Here is a 21389-nt window from a genome sequence, read left to right on the forward strand (position 1 = left end):
GCTTTTTTAAAAATCCATTGTAACTTCAAATTTGAATCTATATTTAATAACTTTATTGTCAATATTCATTAAGGTAAATTATGGGATTATATATTTTGAGGTTAAAAAGGACCTCAAAGAACATCTAATTTCAAATGATTTTGCAGACGAGACAGAGAGCTAGGGAATATGTGACTTGTCCAAAGTTATACGGGTAGCAAGTATCACCAAATCAAGTACTCTGACATCAGAGGTTGTATTCTTTCTACCTTGCCAAATTCACCTCAGCTCTTTGGTTAAAGGGAGAGGAGGGGAAAAAAGTGGGAACAGGTAATTTTGTTGAAAAGGTTGAAAACAATTATTCTATGTACAATAGTAATGATTTTGGGTTTGTTCTGGGGGGGGAAAAACCTACAATATTATTAGAGAAATCCTTCAAATGTTTGACAACGGAAAATAATCATGATATGATAGAAAATGGGTATTTGTATATAAAGTACAAAGGAGATGTTAAAAATAAATGCTAAATGGATGTCAATTTTAGATATCTATTTATTATATTTTAAATCTATGCAGTATAGGAGCTTAATATGGCAGTATGAATATTATTAAATTTTGAGTATTCAGAGGTACATTATTTACATCTTATCTTTAATTTATCATTGACATTATTATGAAATTTGCTTCTATTTTATAATTTATATCTACAGATACAATTAAAAGAGAAATTATTTCAAACCATAAAAGAGATTTTTTTTGGTCTGGCACAGGGTAAAGTGTGAATACACAAAATTAATTCCCTCCTTTAAGCTTTAAGGTGTGTGTGGGGGAGAGAGAGAGAGAGAGAGAGAGAGAGAGAGAGAGAGAGAGAGAGAGAGAGAGAGAGAGAGATCATTTCCATTTTAGTCTAATTGTTGGAAACAGTTGAAGTCACTTAATCAATAAACATTTATTAAGTGTGCACAATGGACCAGGCACTGTGCTAAACCTTGGATATACAAATATGAAAAAGATAGTCCCTACTATCAAGAAGTCAAAATTTAATGATGGAAGACAACACCCCCTACTTCAACAACAACAAAAAAAGCTAAAAGAGAACAGGCATGGTAAAGCCAAAGGAGTCCCATCTAAGATGAACATAGCTGGACAAGTCAGAGCTGTGTCTCTTTAATAATTATTTCACAAATAACAATGGGATCATTATCATGACAGCAGTCTGAATTGGCAATTTTGTATTAAGAATCTGTCCAATTCCATATACCATATATAATATCTGTAAGGGAAGAATTTTATTATATATCCAGGGTTGCCTTTCTTTATCTCCAATGAGTTTTAATGGTTCCTTGGTGACAATTTTCATTTTACCTTATGATGGGCACTATTCCTTATACTATGAAATCAAAGATGCCTGTCCAAAGTGTGTGTAAATTAGGAAATCAAGACATTTTAAAATGTAAGCTCTGCCTAAATGATAACAATTTTGTACCATTAAAGAATGCTAATAATGCTAAAGGTAAGTTCCAAAAAAAAGAAATATATTCTTGAACTTCTTAGAAACTTCATTTCCTTGGATCCTGAGCTATAGAAGAAGGAAATCTGTCCTTTCTGGAACCCCTCCCTTCCAAATTATTACTCATGATCCATCCCAAAGTAATATTTGCTTTTAAATTCTCAAGATTTTCTTTCTGAAAGATTTAAACTGTGTAGTATCTCAATTATTTATTTACTTAATAGCTTTGGCTAGAGCTATTAATGCCTTCATGAAGATTTCATAACAAAAACAATTTTATTTTAGTTTGTGCTATTTTTGGTGGGAGGGGGAAAATAAAGCATTTTCCCACTCAATTAGATATACAGTACTATTAATTATTGAGCTATAATACTATTTTCATAATTAATTATTTCTCTAAATTTAACTGTACCCATAAAGGGTTTTCCTTAGGTAAGATACATCTATTCAACATGTATTGCTGTATGGTTGTTTTTTTAAATAAAGATCACATTAATTCTATGAGTCTACCTAGACTTTGATATAGTTCATGATATAAAATATGAATAATGCTCTCCTAATACTTAAATCATAAACATATAGATGTACATGTATGTGGGTATGTGTGTGCATATACTCCATCTATTTGTATATATATATGCATATATACATATATATATATATACACACACATATATGCTAAGAGATGTATGTGTATATATATGTATGTATATATATATATATATTCACAAATATTTTATCCACCTTAAAAAAATCTCCTGATTGCCCTTCCATTTTGTTCTGTATTTCAATCTCTAATATCATTTTGGATATGAATATCTCTTATATAATATTCTAAATGATGGCAAAGGATTGCAAAATGATCATAAAATGATAAATATAAGATGAATAAGATGAATTCTAAATAGATTAATTGACTTTTTTTTACTGCTATATACTTCAACCTTGGTACTATTATACCTCAGGTAATGATAAATTCAAATATATAAAATTAACTCAAAATGTTTTTTTAGCAACTGATTAGAATGCATTCAAAAGTTTCAGTGATAGTTTAATTAAGTCTCATTCTCTCACACTGAAAAATATCTTAAACTGTGATCTAGTCCAATTTCAATTTAGTTTTTACCCTCTAAAAGATTGTTGACAATTCATTCTTTTGACTTTTTTACTTCTGACTTCACACAGTTTGTTTTTGTAGTACCTGTTGACAAAGAGTTGATTGCTGGAGGATTTTAGGAAACTCTTTTCCAGTGGAGAGAACATTAATTTAGAATTGGAAGATGACAGCTTAGAGTTCAAATCAGAGCTCCCCCACTTACTTCTTTCTTATCAAAGCCATTCAATCCCCTCTCTAGTTCTAATTGTGCTTTGCTATCAAATGAGGTCCTTGGACTCAATGGCATTTGAAGTCTTTTCCAGGTTTAAATCAATTACATTACTATGACTGCACACTTGTACTTTCCCCTATAGTTCTCTAAGGGGAAAAAATATTTTATTTTAAATTTGAAAACTGAAATATGTGGTTGATATATTATGTATCAAAGCAGTTATTTTTAAATTTTTTTATGAAATTAAAATTATCAAAGTTTAAAGCCACAGTGGATCCAAGAAGTTTTTTTTTCTCCACTCACCTCCTTGAGTTTACTGAATTATTGGCTCAAATATCAAGGATTTTATGTATAAATGAAATATATACATAGAACATAACCTTTATGTATTCATTATTTCCAATCTTCTTCTCTTAGAACTCCTTTTTTTCTGAGATGCTAATAAGAATTTAAATTTATCTTTTCTGTTACCTGTGTAGATTTTAACAGATATCCTCAAAAAAACAATGTAGTTTTCAGCTTTAATAATTTACAACTACACTAAGATTTTTGGTACACACTATATACTAAGGGTCTCAGTATGAAACAATGATGAGGATAAAAGTGGGCTTAGAGTCAATGGCATTATTTTTATCATAATGAAAGTCACAATTTATTCTTAATATGCAAATTCTGTTTCTGAATCTCTGAGTCATGAGATGCCAAAAGTAAAGACTTGCTGATGAATTTATTTTAAATTAAATTCTGATATATTTACTCTCTCCTAAGTTGATTCTGTGTTATTTCATGTATATTATGCCTTTCACTTGTATATCTGTTATGTTGTCATGGCTATGCAGAACACATTTCTGCAGTTGCAGAGGATTGAACTAGTTAGTTCTTTTTCCTTTCTTTAACAATAGTGTTCCATTATAAGTTTGATCTTGGCATTCATTCTCCTTTACCTATTGAAAAGGCTAATAATACCTTTTTATTGACCTTGAAACTTTTTTCTTGGACTTTTAAAAATTACTTGATTCATTTGAATGTAACAATTATTTCTCAGAAAAGCCACAAATAGAAAGAATACCTCTATATAAGCTTCCTTTCTTTTCATTCCTTAACATATACACACACACACACACACACACACACACAAACACACAGGCAGATAGGATTTATTTAAATAGCTAGAAAAGCCTTTCATTTGTAAAGAAGTTGGACTGGACTAACTATGATACCATAACATTCATGGTCTTAAAGAAAGGTGCTTCTATCTGTTAAATAGTGTCATTGTTTTTTAATCAAATATATTTAAGCCTAGTGCAAATTTGAACCAATTGAAATGAAGTACTAGTTATAAATTGTTTTTAGTCTTTATTGATATATTTTAGTGACCTTATTTTCCCAAAATACCATTCTGTTTTCTCTGACCCTGGGAATCATATCTCATAACAAAGAATAAAGACAAAGTATAAATCAACTAAGTAAAACTAACAAATCTACCATTTTCTATACTTAATATTACTCACTTTTTCAATATTCTACATATACATTCCTCACTTTTTCAAAGAAGAGAGGGAGGTAGAGTCTCATTCTCTTCTTTGAGGGTAAGCTTAGAAATTTTAAGTTCAAAGTCTTCAGTTTAGATTTTCTTTTAGCTGTGCATATTTCATATGGAGATTTTTTTTACCCCCTCTTGCTCATTTTTCCAGCAGCGTTGAAAGATGAGAGAAAATGAATGCTTGTAAATTAAAAAAAAAAGAAGTTTGATTAAAAACAATTCTTTATCACATAACATATTAAGGATACTTTTGGTGAATAGTCCATTTTTCCAAGTAGAGCCTTGACTGTACAATAGAGTATATACATATATATATAATATCTTCCCAGGCCATCATTTTCTACAACTCTGATCATTTTATTAACCTTTTGTAATTATGTGTTGTGGTACAAGTTCATGCAATATTCTCTCATTTGAGAATTTTCTGCAATTCTGGAATAATTCTGCCCAATTTAGTTTCAATTCTCAATATAGTTTCATATAGTCATCAGATCTTATTATCTTAATAGGGACAAGACGTTCAGATGCACTGAAAATTTTAAAAAAATACCCAAATTTTTTTTGAGTATTCTATAGTCTAATATAGTCCAAGTCTTATAAGGTTACCTGGACTTCTGACAATAGTTTTGATGTAGCCTTGGAAGTCTAAAATGAATTCTGTCAATAAAAATTACTCAAAATAGGACAATATAGACTTTTTCTTTCCCCAAATTTTTTTTCTTCATGGAAATGAAGAGTGGGTTTTTAAAATCATCTTGCTTTTCTTCCATCTTAAAAGTCTTTGCTACAATGTAAATGAATTAGTGATTAACCCTTTTGATGCCAAGTCCTTTTGAACATCTTTAGTTCTTAGGACTAATTAGTTGGTTTAATAGCAATAATTCATCAGTTTTTTTCTTTTCATGTATTTTTGTTTTCATTACACTTCAGTGCAACTGATCCTGTTTCACTGTGGGCCTGACTGATCCTTGAAGTGATTGAATTACCCATACCAAAGGAGGCTACAAGATTTCTAATAGTTATTGAAAGGGTTTTTTTTAAGAAGTACAAATTTGGGGGGCAGCTAGATGGCACAATGAATAGAGAACCAGTCCTGGAGTCAGGATTACTTGAGTTCAAATCTTGCCTCAGATACTTAATAATTATCTAGTTGTGTCACCTTGGGCAAGTTACTTAACCCCATTGCCTTGCCAAAAAAAAAAAAGACAAAAAATGTATAAATTTTTCATGTTTTTCTAAAAAAAATATGCATTCTTAGCTATAGAATTAAAAATACAACCAAAGAGTGTAATGAAATATGTAAGGCACAAAATGCAACATTCAACTTACAAGGAACTAACTAAATATAGGTGAGCATTGCAATTCAGTTTTATCTGGTCAAAGACAAGCATTCCAGTTAAGCTGTCAATAGAAATACAAATGTGTGAGCATTGCTATCACAATGAAACCTTATTAAAGGGACTACTTGTCCCAAGTAATTTAAACTGAAACCTTTGAAGGGTTAGCCTCAGAGATAATGATAATTTCACTGTCCTCAAGGAGCTTCCTTTCAAACTTAGCTTCTTTATCTCCACTACCATTCCCTATCATTTTAAAAAATGAGACTGTCAATGAACCCCATTAGGGGTTCAAGCCAAGACAGCTCTCCAAAGCATATTTCATTTAAATAGTGCAGCCTTTGCTTCTCCAAACCAGGTTGACATTAAAATTACCTTGGCAGATGGGATTAAAATATGCTACTTTGTGCTATCTCCTCAGTCTCACATTTGCCACTTAGGAAATGATAGCCCAAATAAGATTCTGCAGTATACTAAACTTAGCAGCATATATATGTAGCTCCCATCCTTTATTACATGATGTGTTGAATAACAATTAATCACTTGCTTTGTGATGAGAAGCATAAATCTGATGCAGACAGGCACAGCCACTGCATTTCCTCTAGAGATGCGAACTTGGGAGATTTTAATTTTGCACGAGGCCTTGATGCCCAGTGTAATTTTGTTTCTCCTGAATACGTACTCTGACAACAGAATATCATTCCCCTCTATGACACAGGATATTGACAACTGGGTATCTTCCCTTCTGGTTCTCTTTATGATTGATCATAAGTCCAGGTGGTTCTTGGGGGCCTGGATAGATGAGATAGGGTTACTTACCTCTGCAGTTTTTTATTGGTAATACTAAAGCCATAGGTTATTAAAAAAAAAAAACTTAAAAAAACCCAGACTCAGAGTTTTTAATCCTGCTTTCCTAGGGCAGCAGGTGGTGGCCTAATAAGTAAGGAAAATGAAGTTAGATGAAATCTATGAGTCACAATCATACATGAAAAAACTCTACTAATAGCATTAGGAACAAAATTCACTCAAGGTTCTGAAGGCTTTGTTCAATCTGCCTTTATTTTATTATCCAAGGACTTAAACATTCATTTTGTTTTTTGTTCTTTCATACTGATATATTTCCAAATGTTACTTGTGTCCTTATACTTTACTGGAAATTTTAACTCCTTCATGACCTTTTAGATAGATAGATAGATAGAGAGAGAGAGAGAGAGAGAGAGATAATATACTGTAACCTTATTAGACTTAGAGATTTTGGCACCTTTCTTTAAAAAAAAGTAAAAGTATTTGTAAATTATTTATCCAGTCTTTTAAAATTAACAAGAGAGATTTTATGAGCATTTTATTTGATTTGTCCCATTACTTCTAATACTTACCCCCCATCATTCCTAGACCTAGACTTAAACCTAGACTGACTTGGACTCTTATTGTCTTTGACATAGCTCAGTCATGTGTGCAAGAACTCTTTCCTATGTAGTCATCTAAACCATATATTTTTATTTTTTTAGTTTTTTTAGTTTTTGCAAGGCAATGGGGTTAAGTGGCTTGCCCAAGGCCACACAGCTAGGTAATTATTAAGTATCTGAGGACAGATTTGAACTCAGGTACTTCTGACTCCAGGGCCAGTGCTCTATTCACTGCACCAACTAGCTGCCCCCTCTTTTTTTCTTTATGATTTTTTGATTATATATTATTTACTGAGGAAAAATTTCCACTAATTAGAATTAATATAAATGCTGAAAGAGCTATTTCTGTTGTTTTGTCAGATTTTTTTTTTTAGAAAGTGCAAGGTGCATTGGAATCACAGTAATTGTTCCAGAGCTGGAAGTGACTTAAGAGGTCATTGAACTTATATCATATTCAAATGAGGAAACTCAGATCCTACATGTGAGACCTCTTGCCCCAGTGCCCTAGGTCACTTACACCATCCTTCCTTCCTTTGTTCTTTCCTTTTTCTTTCCTCTCTTCTTCCTTTCTTTCTTTTCCCCTTTTATTTCTTTCCTTCATTTTTTTTATCCTTGAGGGTTAAGCTTATTGATCTTATCTATGGTTTTTTGACAATAAGGCATACATTTATTTCAATGTCAGTTTATGATGAATAGGATAATATTTCCTAAGAAATAATGAAAATTAGTTATTTTTAAAAAATAAATTATTGTGCATATCTTTGACATTAGCCAACATTTATATAGCACTTCATTTTTTCAGAGTACAATATAATATCTCATTTGATCCATTCTAAACCATAGAGGTCAAGTTTTATTATTATCCCCACTCTACCATTAAGAAAAATGAGGCTGGAAAAAAAGGTTTAAGTTATTTACTTGGGAGATTTTACCTGAGTTCAAATTTTGCCTCAGATACTTAATAATTAACTAGTTTTGTGACCTCTGGCAAGTTACTTAACCCCATTGTCTTGCCCCCCCCAAAAAAAGACACATAGCTAATTAATATCTGGGGTTTAAATCTGAATGCAGATCTTCTGGACTTCAGTCTCAGACATCTATTGAAACCACCTAGCTCCTCGGGGAAGTAGCCAACACCAAATTTTGGATCTGAATGTGGAAATCCCTTTTCTACAGGATGGAGATAACTGTGAGAACAACCAGACCTGTGCATCAAGTGACCCACTTTAAATTTAAATTGTTAATATTTTTAATGCAAGCATCATATAATTTAGATCTTTATTTCCAAGATGAAGACAGATCCACTCTGGTACATATGGAATCAAGTTACTATTTTCTGGGTCAGGTGCCACATTTTTTCTGATACCAAAAGTAAAAAAAAACCCATTCTATTTTGCTAACAAGAAGAAGCTAATTAGAAATTTTTGTTAATTCTCAGGGAATCTCTCAGGAGAATTTTAAAAGAGAAAGTAGCCTGAAGCAGATTATCACATTAATAAAGTTAATTTTGCCTATAGGATTGAAGACTAGATGACTAAAGGACCTCTGAACCTTTTTGCCAGAAATTGAATGTTAAGTTAAACGTCTTGTGAAAGGAGTCTAGATATCATTAAAAAAACAATGACAATAATGCTGACTACTCAACAGACTGGGCATCCACTGTCTAAAAGTTTTTGTAAATGGCCTGCCAAGATTACTGCTGTAGTCACAGAAATATATTTCATTCAATCATAGATGATGAAATAGACAAAAAAAGAGTATGTGTCTTCCAGTAGTTATAAATTCTTATCTTTAAAATTCTTTGTGTATATATTTTTCTTGCCCACTGTAGTTTCTTTTTATCTTCTATTTTCTAAAGATGAGGTTTTATTATTGTTGTTATTATTAGGTGTACAAAATTAAAATTTTTATTTTGCAACCAATCATAGTTTTTTAAACTAGGGATAAAGCCTCTAAGAGGACAATGCCATGATTCTCTTTTTCTCATTACCCATACTGAGTCACTAAAGTAGTCTCTGGAGAATATTCTGGAAATGCTAATTCATCATTCACTAGGTCTGCTGGTTTCAACTTCACTCTCAATTCAATAAAAATTTTCTTCTTGTGAAATTAGCAATGATCAATGAAAAAAACAGATCACTCTGCAGTGAAGACTAAGAGGACAGTAGAAGAAAAAATAAAATTGTTATGCAGTTTATTTTTGAAAATATGTTATTGAGTGTTACAACATAATAATAAAACTACTATTAGCTTTTATAAAGAATTTTAAAACAATTTTCAACCAGTTTTGTTCTTCCTGCCATGTTCCCTTCACCCCCACATACTAAAAAGGGAGGGAGGCAGGAAGGAAGGAAAGAAGGAAGAGAGGGAAGGAGGAAAGGAAGAAGGGAAGGAAAGCAGGAAGGAGGGAATTAAGGAGAACTGGATAAATCACGCTATAAGCATAGTCAAGCAAAACAAAAATTCCCACATCATCAGCGTTCAGAAATATATTTCTTATTTTGCATTTTAGATAATCATATCTGTGTTATAGAGGTAGATAATATTGTTCATTAATTCTTGGAAATAATGATTGAGATTTATTTGATCAAAGTTCTAGAATCATTGGGAATTCTTAGTTTTTACAAAATTATTATCATATTATAGTTTATTCTTTTGATCCTACTCCCATCACTGCATCAGTTCATGCATATCTTTTCAGGTCTCTCTGAAACTCTCACCTTATTTCTTATTTCTAAATACTATTCCATTATATTAATACACTATAGTTTGGTCAGCCATTATTCAATTGACTCGGGAAACAATTCTTTGCTACCATAAACATATGTACGTTTTAAATCTTTTTATCAATGCCACTCTTTTTATTTATCACAACTTACAAACTCACCTTCTTTGCCACAATCCCTGTTTTAACATACAGCTTTAAGAATAAACAAACCACAAGCTCAAACCGATAAAACAAAAACAACTTTTTATTAAGCACAGCATAGTCTTTTTTAAATTTTTTACCATTTATGTATTAACCTTAGCTGTTAAGTGACTATTAGTATGTTAGTATTTTCTTCATTTTTAAAATGATATTCTATTTTCTGCAAATTCTAATAAGTTTTAAATTTTTTTAAAAAGTTTAAGCTTTTTTAAAAATACATATTATTTAAAAAGTAGGTAGATTCACAGAAAATCAGCTTTTTTTGCTGGTCCTTTTTTAAAGAAAATCTTTATGCCTACTGGGAAATGTCAAGATTGACTTATAAAGGAAATATGTCAGAATTGTGGCAATGTCCAGATCTCAGAGAATGTGACTGACGAAATAAAAAAAGAAAAATGAATCATGAGGCAAGGGCTGACTACAAAGCTTCAGTATTAGGGGAGGAAGTTTTTATTTTGAGTCAGAATAACCATGGAAGAAGGAGAACAAAGACTGGCATTGCTATATAGAAAGGGGGGGGGAGTTGAATCCTGGAAAATAAAGAACTAATTATAACAGAAATATTAAAATTATTAGCATCAGCACTTGATACACCAAAGAAATACTCAAAAGTCATTGTACTTTTAAAAAATACAAATTATGACTCCAAAACTGAAAAAAAGCTTAAAGAAATTCTCATTTAGCAGATCAGAAAATTGAGTTTGAAGAATATAATGTGCCCAAGGTTAAATAGACAAGTTAATGTCAGAGTCAAGACTAAAAGCTAATTCCACTGACTCATTTCGATCACATGGTGCCACACTTTCTGGGAGTTCATATTTAAAGAATTAAATATATTCTTTTTTAAATAGTGATTTGCAAAAATATTATATTTATCAGATTATATATCATAATTTTTATTTTTTTTTACATTTTTATTTTAAATTAAAAAGCATTCAGTATAGACAACTCTATAAATCTTAATTCTTTGGCTGTTTAGACTTTAAGGTGTCTATCAACAATAAAATTTGTTTAAATTTTGTTCCAAAGTATAATTCTTCATCATTCTCTTTACTTATTCAGTTGACAGTGTCAGTAATAAATTAATGAAGAAAATCAAAGAATAACCAAGTGGATCTTAAGTTATGTTTTTCTTTATTAGTCCATGCCATAAAGGTATCCTAACCTCTTAAACATAGAAAAATCACCATTATCATTGGTAGCAAATTCCTAACTTGACAGTTCAAAATACCTTAAAACAAAGCTCACCAAAAGAATGGACTTAGCATTGCTGTCTGTGTTATGTATTTTTCTCATTTCATATTTTAACTATGTCTTTTAGAATTGACATTTCTTGAGAATAGAAAGCATATCTTTCTTCTAATTTTTATTTAGTGCAAATTCAAGCAGATGTGATAAATGGCTTATAAAAGGGGGAGAAACAGGTAGTAAATTTTTTTTTTTTAGGAAATTACATCCATGCATTCAATCTTACTGTTTCAGCGTGCAGACATTGGATATTGGAATACTGGACATCTTCGGTTTTGAGGAATTTCAGAAGAATGAATTTGAACAAGTAAGTTCCATTATTTGAAAAACATATTTACCTGAATTATGTTTTAGATTACTGCTTTGGCCTTTTAGGGTCATTAAAGGAAGTTGAATAATCTTTGGAAAAGAAAAAAATGTTTAAGTAATTTACTTTCTGTCCAGATGTATTTTAAAAAATGCTGTTTTACTATTACTAATACCACTATTATTTGAGGGAGGGAGGGAAGAAAGAAAAGAAGGAAGGAAAGAAAGATGGAAGGAAGAATGGAAGAAGGAAGGAAGGGAAGGGGAGGGGGGAGGGGGGGAGGGGAGGAAGGAAGGAAACAGATTTACTATGTTCCCACAAATAAATGCAAAAATAGAGAGTCTGTCTTCAAATAAAATAGTCATATGAAGCAAGACAACACATTAAAGGGAAGCAAAGTCTGGAGAGGTTGGATGAGTGGGTGGGATGAAATTACTGGCTACTGGGCTCCAGGAAAGTTGTGAAATGCAGAAGCTCAAAAACAGATCTTAGTCAACAAAATGGAGAGTACATTGGTTAGTAAAATCTAACATAATGACTGTTGGGGACAGAGCATGCAGAGGAATATTCCAGGGTGAACAGGCTACAGAGTATTACTATATTCCTGAGCAAGAAGGCTCCAGGTGCTAAGGGAATTTCCAGGATAAAAAAAAAGCAGTAGAGGCAGTATTTTGATGTCTAGAAGTTCAGGTATAGGATGGAGAGAGGAATGAATTACTGCTAGCTAACTTTAGCTACCTTGTTTATCTCATTAATATTTGCAAAGTACTTTGCATACTTCATATCATCTGAACACAAAAAAACAACAAATGTATTTTCATAATTTCAAAATTAAGTTTATAAACAATTGATACAACTACTTGAGGGAGAACTATTATGCCTGCTTTAAAATTATAGAAGTATTTAATACTACTGTGCTATTCTCATTGAAATGATCTTTCAGGGCGGCTAGGTGGTACAGTGGATAGAGCACCAGCCTTGGAATCAGGAGTACTTGGGTTCAAATCCAGTCTCATACACTTAATGATTGCCTAGCTGTGTGGCCTTGGGCAAGCCACTTAACCCCATTGCCTTGAAAAAACAAAAAGAAATAAAAGAAATGATCTTTCAATGAGTAGAAACATTATCTAGATTTGAAATTTGAGCAAAAACATTCACATACCTCAGACAAAAAAAATTTATGTAGAAATAAAATATTATGTTTTGCCAAGTGTTGTTATTAGCTCTTGTATGATATTCATAGGATTTAAGGATTGAGAATGATCACCTACCTCAAACTTCATTTTATAGATGAATAAACTAAAGCCAGGTTGGTGAAATGCTTTACCCAAGACCGCAAAGATTGCAAATGGTAGACTTGGGATCCATATTAAAGTCTTTGGACTTCAAATCTAATGTCTCTTTTTTGTACTATATTACTTTGCCTGTTGAATTATCATATATCTGTTGAAAGTAACAATCTACCTCATATTCCTATTAACAAAATAGGTTCATAAACTTCCATTTAAAACCTGTAAAATGAAAGAAGATCTAATTTGAGCAAGGATATACTAGACATGTTTCCTTCTCAACATCTACATCTCTATTTAATCATTCAGAAGTACAGAAACATTATCATTAGAAACTTCATAGTTTGCATGATAAAAGAAGCAGTCAGAGAGTACTAAAATGGAAAATAAAGGGAATTATTTTTAAAGATCTATAGACTAAAGCAAGGAAGAGTAAATGTTTATGTGTTAATCTCAGAAATTCAAATTCATTCTACCAAATGTTAAAATGAGATACATGTAATGAATTTTGCATAGTTTTTAAAACATAGCAGGTGCTTAATAAATGTCTATTTTCACTTTCCCTCTACTGGGAGTTGTACCACTTTAAAAAATGTCTTATAAATCCTATGCTTTTTCATATGAATGACCTGAGAGAACCATAAGTAGAGAAGAAGAAAGCAAATGTATAATGCCACACCATCTGAATAAAGGATATATTATAGATAAATTTATAGAGGCAACATGATGCAATGGAAAGATCACTGTGTCTGGAACTGTTAAAGGACTTGAATTCATATCCACTTTCATGAACTATGGGCTCATGAGCAAGTCATTTCTAAATTTCTCTGAACTTCACACTCTTCATATGAAAAATATTAAAAATAAAAGTCATAATAATGAGACTTAGGGGTTACTATGAATCTCAAAATAACATATGATAAGATGACAATTATTTTTTAAATTCTAAACATTTTGTAAATCCTTATTTACTATTTTTAAAATAAATATTGAAAATTTTATTTTATCTTTAAAATGTATTTTAAAATTATTCCCTCTTTCTTATCTACTTTTACTGACCCTGATAAGATTCATATTGAAGCTGACTTTTCTACCAATAACTAGGTACCTTCAACAGAGCAGAAATCACTAGACATTTATGATGAAAGTACAATTTGTGGCCTTAGTTACCAGAGACATGTCCCCCATATGATAGGTGTAAGTCTTTAGACTTCCTTGTTTAACATGGCATCAGAGAGCTCATGTAAAGATCTCAAATGCTTAGAATAAAACTTTTCCCTTTAAGGTAACTTATCCTACTTTGGTATTGGAATAAGGTGATTTTATTGTCATTTTCATATGGCCTTATTCATTTTGTTTGCTGCTAAAATATTTTAATTAACCATGAATCTTATCATCACTGAGGTTTTATGGAACAGAAGGAATAAGTTGTTCATCTGAAAAATGAATAAATAATAAATCCTGAGTAAAACCTTGATGTCACTTTCATGAAACTATGAGTAATCCCCAAGCCTAGACTTGTTTGCATATAAATTATGAAATGAAACCTTTTTTTTTTGAAAAAAAATTATTACTCTTAGCAGTTTTTCTTTTGCTATTAAGCACAATAGTGTGTAATAGTCATTTAGGAGGATAAAATCCCTTTCTTTGAGCAATATCCAATCCTATCTTACTCACACAGCAAATCTTTTTATTTGCAGTCAAAGCTATTAGAATATAGTAATATATTTTGGAAGACTAAGTTGTTGATATACTTGAGGATTACCCCCTCACTAAACTCACCCCAAATTCCTTTTGCTTTAAAATTTCAGGCAAACATTATTCTAACAATCAAAATTTTTTCTAAAATTATTTCATCCTTTAAAAGTTACCATTTTTGCCTGAATTTGGCACTCTTCATTGATTAAATTAACCAAATGAACAGAAGTAAAAAAATATCCAAAAACAAGATGAAAAATTAATTATCGTTTCCCTTCTTTATGTTATCTATTCAGAAAATGGGTTTGGTATATTTTCCTTCCATAATTATTCCTGTTGAGAAGCTTTGCTAAATGGAATAGAGACAGATTTAAGTAAACAGTAAGTACAATCACTCCAGAATACCACCTCAAACCTCATCACCCTTAAGTAGTTCTATCATATTATCTGCCTACTAGTGCTGATATAAAAAGTTAATTTGTTTCAGCTAAATGAAAATACTAATCAAAGCCCTTCTTCTCTCACTGATGCATTTCTGCACCACCCCTCAACCCCAGAGCTTCTAGAGATTTCAGACAATACTCAGAATGAATGTCATATGAAGTAGATCTTTGACAGTTATTTAATTAATCAATGGAAAGAACCATTGTTTAATTTTTGTTCTAGAATGAATTATTTTGGCTTGTATTTGGCATCATTGATTAAATTAACCAAAACAACTGTCAATATTTCACTTCATTTTCAAGTAGATTTAGAGTACCTGTCATATATCTTATTAGGAAATGGTGGTATAGTAGGAACTTACAAATATTTCTTAATTCATTAATAATAAATATTCTCCAGCTATACCCAAATAAGTTAATGCAAATATCACCAAGGTTTGTTAGTATATTCATGGAAATAGTAAAAAACCATAGAGGCCAATCATTGAATCCAGTGCTTGTGCCTATTAGGTAAGCCCGCCCCACCCCTATAATGTCTTCCTCATGAAATAATAGCAATTTCTACCATTTATATAGCTCTTTAAGATTTGAAAATTTGGAGGTGGCTAGGGTGGCGCAGTGGATAGAGCACCAGCCCTGGAGTCAGGAGTACCTGAGTTCAAATCTGGCCTCAGACACTTAATAATTACCTAGCTGTGTGGCCTTTGGCAAGCCACTTAGCCCCATTTGCCTTGCTAAAACCTAAAAAAAAAAAAAAGATTTTGAAAATTTGCTTTTCAAATGTTAATCCATTTGATTCTCACTTGAGAGATAGATTCTATCTGCTATTTTGCAGGTGGGGGATTGAAGTTAGAAGAGATGCTAAATGACAATCACACAGTTAGCATCTGAGTCTTGGATTCAGACAAGATCTTTCTGACTTCAGAACCTATGCTCTAACTGCTGTGCCACCTAGGTGCTCCAAGTAATAGTGTCCTCAATTTTATTTCAATAATAGCAGGGAAGGTAATGAATCTCTGAGTTACTAGCCTGGATTCATATAGTAAACATAAAAATGTTTTGTTATTTTAAATAATTGTGAGAATTTACAATTCTAAAACAATTCCAAAAATATTTTCCCACAAGGATCTAAAAGGAAAAAATAATATGCCACCCCAGAGATAATCAGTAATATTGCTGAAGAAAATATAAAAGGTGTATATGTATACTAACAATCCCCCATGACAGCCAAATCCTGTGAAATAGGAGTTTTGTTGGGATGAAATATATTAAAGCCCAGTACTGACCCAATGTTGTTGGAATTTAGAGAGAAAGTCAAATGTTTGTCAAAACAAAAGCCTGGGTCTTGGAAGTTAAAACTATGATTCATCACTGCTGATCCAGGCTTCTTCCAAACTGGTTTTAGAAAAGTTGACAAAGACTTGGAGAATTTCACTGTTTACAGGTTGTTTTCTAAAAAATTAGATTTACTGGAACTGTAGGTCAAAAACTGCTCAGTTAAACTTGGACTGAGTCTAAACATGGGGAGAAAAAAAACAGGAGACTGAAAATTGTCTCATTGACCTGTCTGAGCTCATATGATATTAATATAGTAGTAATATAGAACTTCTTTATTGTCCATATCATCAACAACATTCAAGCATTTAATTATGCAAATGCTATCCTTGGAACACTCTGCAAAGAGGATATAGTCTGTACCTACTAGGAGTCTACAAAGAGGACTCATTTTGCTTGTAATGTATTAAAATTGCTTGTGGTTACATGGAATGCTAATGTATTTGTTTTCCATTCACTGGGAAATAGATACAGTCTTAAAACTGTTCTGCCTGAACCTTTGGACAAGAAAACATGTAACAATAAGGAAATTCTAACTTTTGAATTTTCTCTTCAAATTTCATGTGTATTTTCTTAAATCATAAGATCACTAAAGACCTAGAGATTTTTAAAATAATGCAGCTATGCATTTGAAAATTGAAATCCAAGCAACTTAAAGTTTTTCTATAAATTTATTAAATTCACTTTTCATATATTTAATAAAAATCACAATATATCTTCATTCCTTTCTGACAAGGTAGTTTCCTAGTTTATATTTACTTTATAAAGACACAGAAGTTGTTAATACTTAATATTTAAGTAATAAAATTTTAATGTAAGTGAAAATAGTTTAAAATTAATTTTAAAAGATATGGAGCTAAATATTTCACAGTAACATATGGAGTTTCTTATAAGAAAAAATTAACTAATGGAAAAAATATGTTTGTATTTTCCCTATATAAAAGGAAACATTTCTAGAAAAAAGTTATCTTTTAGATTTAAAATGATTCTTTATGACAATTTATGCCACAGCAGGGCTTATATATGAAAATATATCATTTAATCATAAATAATTACAGGATTTCAGAATAGCAAAGGGTCACAGAGGCTAATGAGTCCAATATCAACCTATATCAACAATCATTTATTACGCATTCCTAATAAAAGTAGGCATCCAGATTTTACTTGAATACTTCAAGGGAGGAGAAAATACTTCCTGTGGTAGTCCTTTTTATTTTTGAGTAACACTAATTATTAGAATATTCTCTTTTACTTAATCTAAATATAAACTTTGCATGCAATTTCTATCCCTTTTTATGTTACTGCTCCCTGGAGTCAAGAAAAAAAGTATTGCTTCCTTCACATGACAACCATTCAAATATTTGATGATATCTATATATCATGCCCTCCCCATCTTTTCCTTTCTATGATAAACATTTCTAGTTCCTTCCATATATTTTAAATTACATATCTTCTAACTTATCTAGTCCCCTCAAATGGTCACCCTAAAATTTCTCTATAGTTTATTCAAGTTCTACTGAAATCTTGTTTTCCCAAGCTGAATAAACATCTTAATAAGAAAGAATTTAGTGAAACTGTGTTCTAGATACTTTATCTCTTTTAATATAATCTAAGATTATGTCATTTGGAAAGAGAGAGATTCGTGTACCCCTTCTAATTTCTAATTCTCTTAATCTTCCTATTTTTTTTTTCCTCTATAGAACTGCTATCTATCCATACTATAGTTATAAAAGGCATCTTTTTTTTCAGTTTTTGCAAGGCAATGGGGTTAATTGGCTTGCCCAAGGCCACACAGCTAGGTAATTATTAAGTGTCTGAGGTCAGATTTGAACTCAGGTACTCCTGGCTCCAGGACTGGTGCTCTGTCCACTGCACCACCTAGCTGCCCCTTATAAAAGGCTGTTGGAAATTGGAAATAAGGGCTTGGATCCAAGTCATAGGTATGCAAGGATTGAGGGCAGGGAGAATATTTCAAACCTAAGAAGTTGTCTGCCATTCTTATGCTGTTCAATATCTCTTGCACCATTGCACAACTACAAACTGAAGTTCCCAAGGTTCTTGTCATCATGATAACATTGAATTGAGGCAAACTGTGTCCCACCAGCACATCCTTCCATAGCTCCTCCACACATATCTACTCCTTTTCCCATAAAAGAATTTGCCACAAGTAGTGATTTGTCATATCTATGATAGAAGGGGAAAACTGCAAATAGAAGAGGATGTTGAAATAAAAGGCAAGGACACAGCGCCAGATTTTGGAGTATTAAGCTTACAAGAACTCTAAAGAGATATTTTTCATTAAAAATAAGATTTCTATGTATATCAAGTAAAATTATTCTTATTTTAGTAGAAAATGTACCTAAAATATTTTATGGAAAATATTAATGAATTTTATGTTGGTTAGAATAATGGCTTAAGTTCACTTTTGTTTGGATGAAAAAAGTAATAAGTAATATGATATATATGCATAAAACATTCAGGAAAATAATTAAGAAAATTCAGAAAGCATTTAGATTGCAAATAAAATATACATATTTATACATTTATACACAAGTACAATGCACATAGATAATATACATATATATACAATGAATTATGGAAAATGTTTTAAAAATCTGTTTTTACTGGTTTTGATTATTCATAACTGATGCTACCATTTTATTCTATAAGTTTGCTGTTAGCTGAATTTTCTGTTCAATTTCTTAAATTTCAGACTTTCATTTATCTATTTCATGGGAGAACTTCTAAAATGAATTAGATCCATGAAAATATTGGATTTACTTTATGAGTCTATGATGTTCTGAGTAGTAGAGCTAAAAGTGATGATTGTAGGAATATACATAAATAATTGATGTCCATAATTTTAAATTTCCATTATGATTTCAAGGTCTATTCATAGAGAGATATATTGTAAATCTAACTTAAATTTTAAATTTCTTCTTTAAATATGTTGCATGACTCTTGCTATACCTTATTGTTGAATTAGAAGAAATCATTATTATGCATTTGAGTATAATGACAATAATAACAATATTTGTATTCCAGTTTAAGTTTTACAAATCACATTTCATGTATTATTTTATTTGGTTCCCACTTTACTGTTTCTGAAATAGCTTAACAGACCCTATTATTCCATTGCTACTTAGTAACAATTCCAAGATTCCTGACTTCAGGTCTAGCAATATATCCTTTATGCTCCCTATCCACCATTTGAGATAAGTTCTGTTTCACTTAGTAATTTTCAAAAGCTGAAGTCAAGGACCAGAAGAGGACAGTGGGAGTTGGAGGATGGAAGGTCTTTTTGAGGAAATTGGCTCTAAAGTTCTATAAAGGAACAAAATCAAAAGATAGAAGCACTGCACATGAGGAACAACATTTAAAATATTCTTCCATTTTGTCTTAAAAAGGGTGGGTTAAGCATCTACAAATGTATCAGGAATATGATAGATGCTTTGAAAATATTATTTCATTTGATCTTCACAACAACCCCATGCCAGTTTATAGTTGAAGAAATTGAGACATATAGAGGCTAAGTGACATCTCCCTAACCCCAGGTTCATTGCTCAGATTACCAACAGGCAAATAGGGTGGAACAATTCTTCCCAATTAGCTAAGGAGTGACTGTGCAAAGAGAAACCAAGTGCGATTTCTTTCAAGAAACAAAGATACAGGGGAAAGCTAAGTGGCAGCTAGGTGGCATAGTGGATAGAGCACCAGCCCTGGAGTCAAGGGGACCTGAGTTCAAATTTGGCCTCACACACTTAATAATTGCCTAGCTGTGTGGCCTTGGGCAAGCCACTTAACCCCATTTGCCTTGCAAAAATTTAAAACAAAAATAAAAAAACCTTAAAAAGAGGCAAAATTTTAAGAAAGTATAACTTTAATAGTAGGTTATCCCACATACCTGCTATACCTGCTAAGACTAGCTAGTGGTTAGGACTTATTTGAAGATTGACTCTGAATGAAAGATAAGGTAGGGATTTATGAATGTAAATGTTCAAATGAGTGGATCATATAACACTGAATATTTAAATCAAATTTAATGATTGCTTTATTTCTTTTCTCTTCTGATGCCTCATAACGGCATCTGAGTTTTTGTAGGCTAATAACAAGAGAGGGTAAAGTTCAGAAAGAACCTATTATGCCATTATGCATCCTGAGCAGCACCTTTGTTTGCTACTGATAAAACCAGAAATATGGTTGCTCAAACATGAGAATAAATAAATAAATATGAAATATGATCTCTTAGACCTGTCCCTTCCCTTTTTTCCACAGTAATGATAGAAGTGACAGAAAAAAAAGGGCAAGAGTTGTTAAGCTTCAAAGAGTCTTCATAATATATAAAATTATTCATTTACCTCTTTGTCTTCTTCATGTGAGATATTTGTACAATAAACAAATTGATACATGAATACCAGATCTGAACCATATCCCTATTGGTAGTCTTGTTCCTCATGAAAAGGAAGAAATAGCTTTGCAGAAAGACAACTCAAATTCCCCCCACCCCAAGAATAAGGTTTTATATGCCCAAAGGCACAAGATCATTTAATTGAATACCTACCTTGTACTATTACTGTAAATATAAATGGATCTATGAAAATAATAACACATACCACCATCTGTTGCAGGAGAGAGATAAGGGAAAATTTGAAGGCAAATTACCCCTTGAAACTTGATAATTTTAATGTAAAGATGTTCACAGAAAGTGCTAATTAAAAATGTTTAGAAAAATGTGAGATTTAAGGGTAGGGCCTATGTTTTTGGTCTTTCCATAGTATGTAATATGTGTTTTTGAAACATAGTAGGTGCTTAACAGGTAATTGCTTATTGAATGAATGAATGAATGAGTGAATGACTTAGTGACTAAATGACTGGTTCAAGTTTAAAAAATGCATTAGACCAAAGGAGTGTAGGTTAATTAGCGGTTTCACACCTATATGTTATGATTGCTTTATTCAAGAAGAACTTGGGAAGGTGGATTGGGAAAGCATTGCACAAATATATGCACAAATAGAATTGGATTTATTTTTTTTAAAG

At 31.6% G+C, this 21389-nt stretch overlaps 1 protein-coding gene across 1 annotated transcript in view; it reads left to right on the forward strand.

The window, feature by feature from the left end:
- The window catches only part of MYO16 (myosin XVI), an 851952-nt gene that overhangs the window by 507872 nt on the left and 322691 nt on the right, over positions 1-21389 (forward strand). The window contains exon 21 of the mRNA XM_074192022.1: positions 11515-11587. Within this exon, the coding sequence (XP_074048123.1) occupies positions 11515-11587 (73 nt within the window). The remainder of the gene's footprint in view (positions 1-11514; positions 11588-21389) is intronic.

This window comes from Macrotis lagotis, chromosome 6 (genome assembly GCF_037893015.1).
Source record: "Macrotis lagotis isolate mMagLag1 chromosome 6, bilby.v1.9.chrom.fasta, whole genome shotgun sequence".
Taxonomy (NCBI): Eukaryota; Metazoa; Chordata; class Mammalia; order Peramelemorphia; family Peramelidae; genus Macrotis; species Macrotis lagotis.